A 13502-nucleotide genomic window follows, 5' to 3' on the forward strand; every position below is an offset into this window, starting at 1 on the left:
AAAACTTGTAGCGATGTATATATATATATATATATGAGACCAAACTCTGAGAGCATATCGTCTTTGGTCGACTTTGAGCATTGATATGTGTGCAGTGGTGGGTGGTGCGCTGGTATATATATATACATATATTGCAGTGAGAATCGTGAGATGTGTGGGTTAGTTAGTCAGGCAGGCAGGCAGATATGACGTCTACTTAATAGAGTATATCAATATTCTACTGAGTTTTGTACGAGGTTTGTATTAGAGGTAGTAGGTAAGGGGGTTAGCGTAATTACTGGTAGTTCTGTTCTCTAGGCTTCAAGTCCTGTGGCGCGTGTGTGTGTGGGATGACAGGAGTATATATATATATATATATACCACCTTTTTATTTGTGTTCGAGTTTTGTGTGTTTTGGTGCGGTTTGTGGCATCGTCAGGTGGGGAGGAGGTGGGAAGATGAGGTGAGGTGAGGTGAGAGACGTGTGATGAGGGTGGGTTGCGTGCTTTGGAAACCTCGGACTTGCTGCTGGGATCGTGGCTGTTGTTGTTGCTAATTATATTGTAATATAATACGATGGCATGCTCTCGTGGGTACAGCTGCTGCTTTTTCTAATGCTGTCTGTAGGTCATCCTCGTCCTCGTTCATCTTTGCGTCTATCTCTGCGGACTGTTCTTCAACCTTTGCGACAGCGCCCTCCCCGCCCAGTCCCCAAGACATAAAACCAGGAACGTGGTATATCTGGCTGGCACTGGCGACGTGCTTGCGACCAGGAGCGGCGAGTGCTGCATCGGATGCTCCACCGATGAACAATAAGTCGGGAGTATCCTGACAGATACGGCAGTGTCGAATATTGCTCATCTGAGAGAACTCGACTGACTGTGTCTGGTATCCATCACTTCGCAACGGTTTCCGATTTTTGCTACGCGCTGGTTGGTGGAGAAGCCAGAGGTGTGGTGGTCGAGAGCTCGAGCATTGGGAAGCCAAACGAGCCTATTTTTGGAAGCGTGGTGAGTGTGTACTCCTGGAAGGCCTTACTTGTTAATGCTCTGACTGTATGGTAGGATGGAGTATTTTCTCTGGTAATTGGACATATTGGGTTGTGCATGGAGATCTGCGCTCTGAGGTGTGAGTAGTCTAGGAGATGATCTGCTTGAGAGGAAGCTTTGACTGACTTTGGTGTAGGGCGTTATTGACGGCGTTTCTCCAGAATGGCTCTGGTGTCGCATGGTCGGAGGAGTTTGGATGGTGATATAGACCTGGAAATTGTGGGTACTATGGCCGTAGGGCTCTAGGTCTCGGTGTAAGTTTCCCAGATGTACATAACCATGTCGAACATTTTTCGCTTTGTATCGAGGTCTTAGTCTCTTTATTCGTGTCTAGATAGATCGTATGTGTTGCTGGGTGATATCCCATGATCAAGTCGCACTCAGTGCAGGCCGGGGTTGCCTTGTGCTCACAGCGATTCTCTCAAGGACACCGTCATCAATGATAATACTACAGTCAAGTAGACGATCCGTCAAGTATTTGTCGAAACGCTTTGGGACATACGTCGCGGTCACGAGCATTGCCAGTGGCCAGCAAAGAAGGCTCGCGTTTGTCACTGTGACTGCTTCCTTGAAAGACGTAGGTGCTTTGGCCATGAGTGGCATGTCTGTGGCGACAGGCCGCGAGCCGATAAGACCGAGCATGTAGGGTACGCTAAGGCAGAGTTCTTCATAAAGGCGACTGATCCGGGAATTGATGGTCTTGACTAGATCATGTTGATCGAAGCCCTGGGATCGAGAGAGTGCAGAGAGCACTTTGATCATGATGTCGTTTGTGATGAGCCGTATGACGCGGTACCGATTCCACATGCCTGCGTGACCGACTGTTGGGTATATATGGGCCATGTCGCCAAAGATGCGGTCTTTGGTCTCGGCCTGTCCATCGTGCTCTGTTGCATATGTGCTGTACCAGTTCTCCATGGGCAGATCCAACGCCCACATGGCCAACGTATCTTCAAGAGCCTGAGCTTCACTCAGGAGAACGCGGATGCTGTCCATCTTTTCGCAGCTGTCCGACAAGGCAGGCTTGGTAGAGTCGAGATTCAACGCCAGGTTCTGGCTTCTGAGCTTTGCGGCAATGACAAGACAACGGTCAAATTCCAGGGCAATGCCCTCTTCGCCAAATTGAGCCCCATCTCGCAATAACATTGGAACGGGCATGCTTCTGAGAAGCAGTGTCCGCAGGAGTTGTCGACGCACAAGCTTGTCAATCTGGAGGCTGACGCTCGTACGATCACTGTGCTGCCGTCGCAGCTTCAGTAAAGAAATGGCACCGTCGTGATGGGCGAAGCTTCTACTGGCTAATCTGCGAATATTGTCTTCAAGCAGTGCTTGCTTCCTGTCCATCATACAGTTCTCGTAGAAGGACAACAACATGGCGGAGAGTACTACATCATCATTCGTGGCGTCCTGCGGACTTCGGAGCGCGGTATTGGTCCTGGCCAACGCCTCCGCGTAGAATGCCATGCCGGCAGATAGAGCAGCTTGATTCTGGCGAGCTCTTCCAAATATAGCATGGGCAACAGCAGATACTGCTCGTTCCAGTATCGAAACATTCGACGAGAGTATCCACCCAGCGAACGCAAACCGCATATGACCTTGTACCATTTCAGGCATGCCATGAGGAGTCTCGTGATGCCGCGAAAAGTAGGCGATGGCTTGATCTTCTAGAGGTACATTCAACGCCGGTAGGATCGAATAGTTGTCAAGATCCATGACAACAGAGTCGACGGGCGTCGTAGAAGAGGTCTCGAAGATCACCAGATCCTTTCCTAAATTTGGCTGCTCGACTTGCTGTTCTACTTGCTTCTCTACAATGGAACTGCCTTTGACGTTAGGTCCACGAGGCCGCTTCCGCCGCCCGACAGCGTATTCATTTTCATTCAAGAACAGAAAGCTGTTCTGTACACCGTCACACTTGACTTTGGCCTTTTGACATCGATTGCATATTGGCTGAGCGCCGTCGCACTGGGTCATGAGTTTAGTATAGAGACATCCCCATATATCAAACAACTTACCTTCACCCGACGTTTACGACAAGTCCCACAGCCACGGGACGCCATGACATTGTGATTCCGATGCAGTGGAGTGGCTAAGGCACGAGACGGGAATGTTGTGAGTGGTGGATGGGTTGGATCGTCATGACAAGCCTCAATGCTTAAGCATGGTTGCCTGGTCCGAGCTTTGGAGCTTACTATCGGGTACACAGTAGTTCGTTAATTCTATACATTGCATCTATCTATGTCATCTTCTCCTCAAACATCATGGAATACCTCCGATAAGAAAACCGTCTACTACACGCTCGAGGCGACTCCTGGCATCCGGAAAAGTCCATATAACACCATCGCCATCAGGTTCCGGCAACCCCGGCGGTGGCAGCGACAGGCTCAAGAGTGCCCAGCGATAGGCTTAGCAACATATGGCTCTTCGAGATATCTGACCTCGTCATCAGTCAGCTGCAGATTGCCTATGGCACAGGCCTCATCCATGCGGTCCTGCCTCGTACTAGACAGTCCGACAATCGGGATTGTACCCTTTGCCTTGTGCCACGCAAGACCAACTTGACTCATCTTCCAGCCCTTCTTTTCCGCAACCTCCTGAACCCTCTTCACAATCTGCACATCTGCATCAGTCGCTCCACCACCCATCACCTTGTTCTGTGCGCTTCTGCCTGACTCTTCATCAAGCGGCTTCGCCAGCATACCGCCGGACAACGGGCTCCACGGCAGGATACCGACACCGGTCTCGTTGCAGAACTTGTTCATCTCGCGCTCTTCCTCTCGGTACAGGAGACTGTAGCGGTTCTGCATGCTGATGAACTTGGTCCATCCGTTCTTCTCCGCAATGAACTGCATGCGTGCGAATTGATATGCCCACATGGAGCTGGCACCAATGTAGCGCACTTTGCCGAGCTGGACAAGATCGTGGAGCGCTTTCATGGTCTCTTCGGGCTGGACCGTGGGGTCGTATCTGTGGATCTGGAGCAGGTCGATGTACGTCGTACCGAGGCGTTTGAGGGATGCGTCAACGGCGTTGAAGATTGCGGTGCGAGAGAGACCGCCTTGGTTGGTGTAGTCTTTGCTTGCTTGTAGCTGTCCTTCGTACATCCAGTTGAAGATGTCCGGCGTCTCTGGGACAGTTCCCATGATCTTGCCCAGGATGGTCACTTTGGAGCGCGGAATATCGAACGTTTTGAGCGCTTTGCCGACGACTGCTTCGTTCATACCGCTCGAGTAGACATTTGCCGTGTCCCACGTCGTCAGACCTGTGAAAAGTAAGCCACGTACTTTCGAGACCATTTGCTGATTTGTAACGTACCTCTGTCGTAAGCTGCCTTCAGGACCTGGAGGCCCTCTTCCTCATCCATCACCCAGTTTAGCCATTGTTTGCTGCCGATACCCATCGTTCCGAGGATGGGGCGAGAGACACGAAGCCCAGACTTGCCAACTTGGACATACTGGACTCGAGTTGCGTCCAGACTTTTCTGGAGTGAGTCCGGAACTGGTGGTGCATGGTGTGCCATTGCGTGTGTCTGTGAATGGTTTTCAGTTGTATGTGCGATTGGCCGAAGGCTTCAGTCGTTGATCAGGAGGTAGGTAACAAGAAGTCTCAAGATGAATGTTGTTTCCATTCAACCTGATGTCCTCTCATACTTTTATATCTCTCGTCGACACCTATGATGTCGACGGCTGCTCCTGCAACAGTCGATCTCCTACTCATCAACCAAGCCACAAACACTACATACTGTGACACTTTTGCCCAACAAGGCATTACAATCGACGTGGTCCGAGCAAAGATGCTTAAGCAGGACAGCCCGATCAGTACAATCCTCACTTCTCATTGGTCAGACTCAACCGACCGCTATGGACTTAACGAATACACCCAAAGCCCTCGCCGTCGCTAACCGCATATGGCGAAACTCACGAACACCACGTGCATCCTAAATCCGTGCCACCAAATTCCCACTGCTGGGATATTCGCAATCGGTGTCCTTTGACAGTTGTAGAGCTGACCAATAGAAAGATCATTTGAGATTCCCATTGTTGCATATCTGTTTAAGCAGGTTATGATTGATAAGCACAATGCAGCCTTGGAGTGAAATATTATTGTTAGAACTTCGTGCGAGGGTGCGCGGACGAATGTTTTGGTCCACATTTCATTCTCTATGGTCCCAATTTCCTCATTCATCTCGTGTGCTTGTTGATATCGTGTCGCCCTGTAGCGATGGCGCTGCATACATCCCTCTGACTCACATCCAACCTTGCTCGTCTAGACTTTGTAGAGGCTGCTGACCAATGCTTAGGTAGGATTGCTACTGTTTTACAAGGTGCAAGATGAGGACGTCCGAACGATAGGCAGGATCTTAATACGTTTGATGCGAAAGGCAGGATCTAATCGTAACGAAGAGGTAGCACATACAACCGACTATACAGCAAGGTAACAAGAACAGGCACACCCTGCAAAGAAATATCCACCTCGTCATAAAGCGCCGAGAGCTACGCACAACCTGTCCAGAAAACCCTAGCATTATGGTGAGAAGACACAATGACATCTGGAGTTGCGCAGTGAATTCACCAAGTGCGACTAGCATGAATCGACGCAAATACATACCCATCGAAGCGACATTTTTGCTATCCAAAAAGTGTAAAAAAAACCGTTCCGCAGAAATGCAAATTACGCGGGATGTTTATCCCACTAGGTGTAGGGCTGAATATTGTGTCATGCCGGAAGCAAGCAGATATCGAGGCGGTCCGGATATGCGCTTACCCCGGACACATCCCTGCCGGTGTGGATTAGTAGCTCAGGGCGGGTGTCACACAACATCATGGTGCGCTTGCGGACCTTGTGTAGACCTAGATTCAGCTAATTATGGATGGGCTACATCCATCTACAATGAATGACTAATTAGACTAGAGACGTCGGAATCTTGAGAAGGAACAGAGAGATACAGAGCGCCCCGCGTGCCGGGTATCAAATAGCTTTTAGCAGCGCCGCTCCCGCGCTCCAATGAGTGACTTGCGCTAACTTACGGCGTCATGAGCCAAGCCTAAGAGCTTCGAATCGATCGCGATGTGATGCGGCGGAAGCTGAGTTGTACGTATAATATGCCCGAGGTACTCTACTCTGTGCCTCAGGTCGATCTTTCTCCTCCTACCTTCTCCAGCTCCTGCACACCAGCATCTCGAAGCAATCCGTCTCTCGCCCGTCTAAGCATGTCTCGCAACATCGGCCTCACCAGCTCCAGCCTCTTCCAACTCCTCCCAGTCACCGCAACATGGTCACTCCCGTTTACGCTCTATTCCCTCCTCCTCTCCGGCCGTGTGGTCAAGATCCGCGTCGACAATGAACAGTGAGACCTCCTCTACGCATCACCATGTCTCACTCATGCTAACAGCCGCACAGATGGTCGGGCGACCGCCTGCAATCCATCCCCATCTCGTCGTCCTCTGCGTCTCTGCAGTCTGACCCTCTGCACCAATGCATTTCGGCACACAGGAATTTCCTCGAGAACGTGCCGTACGCCCTCATTCTCGCCGGGCTAGCGGAGATTAATGGTGCCGACAAGAAGTATCCGAGCATGGCGATGGCAACGCTTTTTGCATTGAGGATTGCGCATAGTGAGGCTGGCTTGTTGGGCAAGGACGCGATAGCGAACGGGAGACCGGTGGGGTATTTTGGCACGCAGGCTTGGTTGGCGGGAGTCGCTGCGTATTCAGCATACTTAGTACGTGGATACTGGGGGTATTAGATGAATAACGGACGATAGGAGCATGGCGAGATGGAACAGCAACTGGTTGTGGCAATATTATAGCCCTGAATCTGTTGCTTCACACACACACACACACACACACACCCTTAGTGCACAACACTCGCACGACCAGCAGTCCCATGCTCTTTACAACCCCATGATCGCCTTTTTCTCATAATGCCACCCGGCAGCCGTAATGGCCAGCACGACCGCACTCACGCCTGCCTGAGGGAAGAACCACTTCGACGCCGGCGGATCCACGGCCGCAACCTCTGGATACACCCACGCCATGAGCTGCGTGACCCAGTACAACGAGCCGCACACGACCGCGAAGCGTAGCTGGTGCAGCCTCATTTCGCGACTCAGAGCCAGCGCCTCTTCCTCGTGCCCCGCCGTGCTATCTCTACTTTTTGCTGCCTTCTTCACGGCCAGCAGTGGTGATGGTGATGCGTGGGTGTAGTAGAATGTGAGCAGCCCCAGGACTAGACCCATGGCCATGGTCTGGGCGTTGTGGAATTTGGCGTGTGGCAGCCAGAGCGGGTTGTAGATGTGTGTGGCGTTCCAGTCGGCGATGTAGCAGCCTGTGCTTGTTATGATTGCGGTGGTGGTGAGGAGGGCGCGGCCGAGGGTGGACATTGTGGATGGGTACGGTGGAGGGTTGGTGTAGAGAGAGAGAGAGAGAGAGAGAGAGAGAGAGAGGAGAAGATGCGATATTATGGGATGGGATAGTTAGTTGAATGGTGTTTCGGACAGTTCGATTATGGCCATATTACGGGCTCGGCGTTGGCAGACACGCGTCGGTGTTAAGGCGGCCGAGGGCTTGCAGAGTTCGGCATTATATCCGTGCGGAAGGCGGAAGCAGATTCGCAAATGCTTGATAACACTATATAATACCAGTAATACCAAATGATAATTACCAGTAATACTGTTGTACCAAGCGATACCTAAGAACGGCATTGGCTCTTCCCGCTCCCGTCTTCTCGGCTTTGGCTCGGCAGGGAGAGAGATGCTGCTACGTCATCCGGGTTTGGCCTGACTAAGTAGGTAACATCGTAACTTACATACACGGCTAGGATGACAGTAAGCGGAAGAGGCTTTATTATATAACATAGACAAACACTGACCATAGCAGATGCGACGTTCAGACTTGAATGAGTTTCATTATCAACAGTCTATCAATTGCAGACCGATTGTCTCAGCCTTAGGCAAGAATGTCGTCACATTTTAGAGTTCCCTAAAGCTTAGCCCTGCATGCAATAGCGCACAGAGCGAGATGGATTGGTTTATTGGGTCGAATCTTCCTTGGCCCACGCTTTAAGCACTTGGATAGACACGCACAGAGCCATGTTGTTCCTTGGTTGTTGTTTGTATTGTGCCAAAACACGAGAACAAAATGTTGGAAGAACAAGATTTGATTGCGGAGATAGGCTTTTATCTGCAGCTCATCCATGCATATATCTAATCATCCATGCTGCTTTCGTGCCATCCATGCTTCTCTCCCCCCCGGAAGAGCAGGCCGAATCTCTGGTGTCGCTGTATTAGCGCGGCGCCGCCCTGAAGCAGTCTCGAGCCAGCATGGATCTTTTCTCGTCACGGCCTCTGCCGCTCAGTAATTAACAGTAATCATTCAATAATCCCCATTCCTCAATAATCCGCTTTGTCTCACTCCAATATTCTTCACTCTTTCTATCGTGAAAAATCCATTCACTGGATTCGATGCGTTGATTGAACTCTGAGCTTACCAGCTCTTCGCCATTCCGTCATCGCTCCCTGATCTTTTGTTGTCTTACCGTCCGACGAGCCCTCTTTTCTTTGACCTGATCCTGCGTAAACGTCCCCAACAACCATGGCCGATGGGGATCGCGTTCATCGTGTCATTGGTCCACATACAACCACGACAACGACCACGACCACCACCTCCATTCCTCTCAATAACAATAATACCAACTCTCGCGCTGTAAACCGGACCGGCAATTCACAAACAGACCTCTCAACCTCCACTTCTACCGAAGCATTTCCGTCTCTCACTCCACAACCTTCTGCCACTCCAGCTCCTCAACCACTGCGCGATCCTCTTCCTGCACCTCGACATGCTCGTCGTCATCTGCTGCGACGCGCCCCGAGTATTGGCATTCGCAGACTTGACCAGCCTGCTGTAAATATTCAGGACTATGCACAGCTTGATGGCGTCCAAGAGACCGATTATGGCAGGCGAAGAAGCAGCTCAGAGCCACAGAGGCCACAACACTTGACAATTCCACAACCTGCGCTTGCAAGACAGCGGACTGTGGAGAATGGCCCTCGTATGCCTACGGTAGCAGAAGGTGCGTCCTTGGGACAGACGGACACGAATACGCAATACGCTGCAGTCAACCAAGGTGTCTCCGGAAATGGACCTAGTGTTACTATTGAGGATACAGATATAGGGAGGAGTAGATCCAATACGGCGGGGAATGGTGGCCGATCGTTCTTCGGATTCAGGCGCGGAGCTAAAAAGGAGAAGGCTGCCACGGACGAGGACGATCGTTACGAACACGACGTTGTCGACATGCTCGATGTCATTGGTACGCAGAAAGTGATGCGGTAACCACATAGTACTAACAACTCGTAGATCCTGAAGTTTCGACCTTATCAACTCTCACAAATGTTCAGAACTCTCTCTTTGTACCTGATCTCGGACGTTTAGTCAACAGGCGACCCACGTATACACTTAGACGACGAGCAACAGCCGCAACAGATCCAGAAACAGACACTGATGACGACCGAAAACCGGTCAGGCCGGACTACGCGGACACTCTTGGCCGCACTGTTTCACGTATCATGTATCCGAACGAGCAAGATCAGCAAGAAGATCAGACCACTCTTGGACCAAACTTGACACGAACACACACGTCAGCATCAATATCTTCCCAACTCACCGACTCCCACTATGCCGTCTTACCACATGGTGTCGATCTTGAAGGATGGAGTCAAGATGACAAGGATCAGCTCAATGATCGCGTGAGGCACATGCTTCATTCCCGTAGATCAAAGTTCAAACGATCCATGAAAGGTTTTGGGCAATACGTCCGAAGACGTGAGTATGTACTCCACTGGTGTAGAGCTTTACTAATGCACATTGTAGCTTTGGGATTTCTGGTCACTTTGTACGCAACACTTATTACTCTATTTGGTCTAGCGTGGGTTCTGTTCTTGATTGGCTGGATCTATGTTCCGGACAATCAAGTCTATGTTGTCCATATCATCGACAGCGTTCTTGTAGCTCTTTTTGCTATCATGGGAGATGGGCTGGCACCCTTCCGCGCCGTCGACACGTACCATATGATCTTCATCGCTCACTATCATCATCTGACCTGGAAACTGCGACAAAAGAAGAAACTACCGGATCTCCAGGACCACAACGATCTTCCCAGTCAAAGAGTCGATAATGTAGATCTCGAGAAGGTCGATGAAGACACCCCTGAATTCTCTGTCCTTAAACCTGAACAGCAGAAGAAGTTGGACCATCACGCGTACAAGTTTGCTCGCTCGCACACTTTTTACAAACCACATGAAACCGATACTCATCACGCCTTTCCTTTGCGTCTTCTCATCGCCATTGTCGTTTTGCTCGATTGCCATTCCCTTTTACAAATCTCCCTTGGTGCTACGACTTGGGGCATATACTATAAAGACCGACCCTTCGCCATCACCACGGTCATTCTCTGCTGCTCCATCACATGCAACGTCACCGCTGGTATTCTCATTTCTGTAGGAGACCACCGTTCGCGTAAAAAGGATGTTGTCGAACGTATGTTCCGCCAAACTCTCACCGAGGAAGCCATGGCTAGGATGGCTCACAAGAAGAAGCGCGAGGAGAAAGAGGCGCGCGAGAGATTTGACCGCGAGCAACTCGAATATGAAGCCACTGAAGGCGCAGAGGCAGAGAGGCGTGCCGCCGTCGTGCGTGCACACGAGAAGCTGGCACAGGAGAAGAAAAAGAAGGAAGAAGAGGAAAAGGAAGAGGAGAAGAGGCATTGGGAGGAGCGCAAGGAAGAATTCAAAGACCGCTTCCGACCCAGCACAGATGATCACAAACGATCACGGGCCAGCATGGACGAAAGACGGACACGACCGAGCATGGACGAGAAGCGTTCCTCCAAGGCACTCGATCGGGGTGAATCGTCTGTTCCTTCGAGCCCGACTACACCGGTGACGGCGAAGGTTAGACAGAGCTTGGATGAGAGGATAGGTGCGGACCAGGAGGGCAAATGGCAAGCGTCAAAGGAAAAGTACGGTGTCAGTCGGAAGAGCCTGGACGGGGCGAATAAGCTGTGGAAACCGGCTTCGAAGTAAGGTTTTGCGTCTCATGTTTCTTTGGGCGCTCATCATCAGCATAGCAAGCGTGTCTTTGGATCTAGAGCTAGATGATATCCCTTGTAATACAGTCCGTTTACTTCTCATCACTGTGTGTCTCGTACGTTCCTGGTGTGATACGACTATGGCTGCTTGGTGTCTTCTATGGTACACATTCAACATAACTTTACAGTGATTGTAGCACCGTGAGTGTTTCGATATAAGCATCACACTGCATGCCACACCTCACTATAGGTATATGTATACATTGCTCTCATTCTTTTATCTTTCCTATATCATATATAATGAGAGAATATAGTGAGCATTTCAGACTGATATGTAGATATATATCGAGAGTGAAGAAAGATTAGACTGTTATAAGATATGAATGGTATATACCTAACACGGTGTTTTTCTCCTGTAATCGTCAAATTATAATTTAGTTATCTGTTCTTAGATATATATGATTCATACGCCGCATTATTATATACCGTCACACATTCAATTCCGCACCTACCCATCAAAACCTCATAAAATACATCATCGAAACATCACCACATCACCACATCAAGCCCGCTCCTCCTGCTCCTCCCGCTCTCCCACCGGCCTCACATCCCACGACCTCTGATATCCCTCCAACACTCCTTCCCCATGTCCACCACTTCCACCCCGCCCCTCACAATCCCCCTCCACAACAACCACCTCCGTCGTCCTCCTAATCGCCGTCCGCACCGGCTCCCCCACCACACCATCCCCGCTCACCCCCGACCCCCGCGCATGCAAAACCCACACCCGATACTTCCCCACCAACCCCTCACCACCACCAACCTCACCACCACCCCCAACCCCCCCCGACTCCGCATCGGAGCCATACCCGCGCGGGGCTCCAGGAAGTAGCGATGTGGGCGGCATATGCTTATTGTTAGACGAAGACACAGATGGCCGCAGCGCGGCACCGAAATACGCCCAGATGGCGCGGCAAAGCGACATGTTGGTCGCGACGATGCCGAGGTGGATCTCGGTGTTGGACCAGAGGGCTGTGACGCCGTAGGCGTAGGTTATGTCTGTTGGGGCGGTGGTGAGGGTTGAGGCGCGGACGGCGGCGCAGGATGTTGCGCTGTTGGGGTGTTTGGTTGGATTAGTTGGGTGGTGTGTAGAAAGGGGGGAGAAGGGGAGGGAGACGTACATTAGGCCCATGGCCATGAGGCCGCAGACGGCTGCTTTGGTGCGCAGGGGCATGTTGAGGTTGTGGAGGAGGTAGATGGGGAGGAGGGAGCAGACGAAGTCTGAGAAGACGGAGTATGCTGTTTGGGAGAAGGGGGGGTTTGGTTAGTTTTGGGGTTTGTATGGCTTTGTATGTATACGGTGTATAAACGGGAGGGGACGGACAAGCCTGCAGCCAAATCGAATTAATCCGCACCTTCGCCGGCCAACACGAGCCGGCGGCCGGTCGCCAGAACGTCGCGACAGGCGAGCATTCGGCCAGCAAGACGACGACGCAGAGCAGGTTTGTCAGAAACAGGCCTGCGATGAGGGGGTAGACGATGCATTTGAGCGTGCGCGTGCTCTTGATGCGCAGCAGGAGGATGCAGATGGACCATTTGAGCAGGCAGAGCGTGATGAAGAGGAGGACCTGGCCGTAGAAGCCGTACATGTTGACCTTTTCCTGCTGGCCGGTGGTGAGGTACCAGCGGTGCCGGCCGTAGCCGTATGTGGCGCCGGTGATGTTGAGGGCGGAGCGGACGGTGGCGACGGTGACGGTGGCGAGGATCGTCCAGTCGTCCCAGCCTGTCACGCCGTTGCCGCGCCGGACGATGAGGCGGAGCGCGGTCGTGAGGAGGGAGAGGGTGTTGAGGATGGAGGTCCATGCTATGAGGGCGGGTCCGACGTTGTGGTCTGGTGGGAGTGGGTCTGGCGTGCTGGCGTCGAGGGTCATGGTGTTTGTGCTGCTGTGTTTTCTGTTCTTGATGCGGTTCGAGATGAGAGCCTAATAGCTCTCCTGTCTTTGCCAATGGTGCTCGTGGGAAGAGTCGCAGGGCACTTGGGAATGCGCTTCGGGTGCCAAAGAGCAGTGACGAGATCTAATGGACTGTCAATCCAAAGATAGTATGAGTTCCTGTAAACAATGATTAGAGGATGGCTTGAAGGAGCCTAGGAATAGAAGGCGAGCAATGATACGTGCTGTCGCGTCCTTTGTATACATCTTGGGCCGTGATAGGATCCATTGGATGTATTTTGACCGATTCCCTTCATGCATGACAGAATCCTATTCACATACCCTGAAGTCTCTCTTTGATATTCATTGGGACGTAGGAGGAGCGAGAGCCGCGTAGTCCATGGCCATGCTTTCGCTTCAAAGTCTTCCCATTCACAGCCAATCCTTACATCTCTTG

General features: G+C 51.4%; 7 protein-coding genes across 7 annotated transcripts; 2 read left to right on the top strand and 5 right to left on the bottom strand.

Annotated features, from left to right (window-relative positions):
- Positions 1 to 531: 531 nt before the first annotated feature.
- EJ05DRAFT_498327 (uncharacterized protein) lies at positions 532 to 1208 on the bottom strand (the record flags this gene model as incomplete). Its single annotated transcript, XM_033746667.1, has 2 exons — positions 532 to 901; positions 1018 to 1208. The coding sequence occupies 2 exons, from the start codon at positions 1206 to 1208 to the stop codon at positions 532 to 534; spliced, it is 561 nt and encodes a 186-aa protein (XP_033602821.1).
- Positions 1209 to 1397: 189 nt separating this feature from the next.
- On the bottom strand, positions 1398 to 3088 carry EJ05DRAFT_498328 (uncharacterized protein; the record flags this gene model as incomplete). The annotated part of the gene is made up of 2 exons (XM_033746668.1): positions 1398 to 2993; positions 3044 to 3088. 2 exons carry the CDS (start codon positions 3086 to 3088, stop codon positions 1398 to 1400), a joined length of 1641 nt encoding a protein of 546 aa, XP_033602822.1.
- A 216-nt stretch (positions 3089 to 3304) lies between these two features.
- On the bottom strand, positions 3305 to 4754 carry EJ05DRAFT_474261 (aldo-keto reductase). Its single transcript, XM_033743573.1, has 2 exons — positions 4344 to 4754; positions 3305 to 4290 (listed from the first exon to the last, which is right to left on the bottom strand). Exons 1-2 carry the CDS (start codon positions 4426 to 4428, stop codon positions 3413 to 3415), a joined length of 963 nt encoding a protein of 320 aa, XP_033602823.1. The 5' UTR covers positions 4429 to 4754; the 3' UTR covers positions 3305 to 3412.
- Positions 4755 to 6238: 1484 nt separating this feature from the next.
- EJ05DRAFT_484108 (uncharacterized protein) lies at positions 6239 to 6774 on the top strand (the record flags this gene model as incomplete). The annotated part of the gene is made up of 2 exons (XM_033745309.1): positions 6239 to 6375; positions 6429 to 6774. 2 exons carry the CDS (start codon positions 6239 to 6241, stop codon positions 6772 to 6774), a joined length of 483 nt encoding a protein of 160 aa, XP_033602824.1.
- A 17-nt stretch (positions 6775 to 6791) lies between these two features.
- On the bottom strand, positions 6792 to 7508 carry EJ05DRAFT_282635 (uncharacterized protein). Its single transcript, XM_033740452.1, has one exon. The coding sequence runs from the start codon at positions 7408 to 7410 to the stop codon at positions 6922 to 6924; it is 489 nt and encodes a 162-aa protein (XP_033602825.1). The 5' UTR covers positions 7411 to 7508; the 3' UTR covers positions 6792 to 6921.
- A 1571-nt stretch (positions 7509 to 9079) lies between these two features.
- Positions 9080 to 11109, top strand: EJ05DRAFT_436111 (uncharacterized protein; the record flags this gene model as incomplete). The annotated part of the gene is made up of 3 exons (XM_033741728.1): positions 9080 to 9338; positions 9386 to 9850; positions 9899 to 11109. The coding sequence occupies 3 exons, from the start codon at positions 9080 to 9082 to the stop codon at positions 11107 to 11109; spliced, it is 1935 nt and encodes a 644-aa protein (XP_033602826.1).
- Positions 11110 to 11676: 567 nt separating this feature from the next.
- EJ05DRAFT_498333 (uncharacterized protein) lies at positions 11677 to 13045 on the bottom strand (the record flags this gene model as incomplete). Its single annotated transcript, XM_033746669.1, has 3 exons — positions 11677 to 12226; positions 12296 to 12413; positions 12499 to 13045. The coding sequence occupies 3 exons, from the start codon at positions 13043 to 13045 to the stop codon at positions 11677 to 11679; spliced, it is 1215 nt and encodes a 404-aa protein (XP_033602827.1).
- Between the last annotated feature and the right edge of the window lie 457 nt (positions 13046 to 13502).

The sequence above is a fragment of the Pseudovirgaria hyperparasitica genome (genome assembly GCF_010093815.1).
Source record: "Pseudovirgaria hyperparasitica strain CBS 121739 unplaced genomic scaffold EJ05scaffold_4, whole genome shotgun sequence".
Taxonomy (NCBI): Eukaryota; Fungi; Ascomycota; class Dothideomycetes; order Acrospermales; family Acrospermaceae; genus Pseudovirgaria; species Pseudovirgaria hyperparasitica.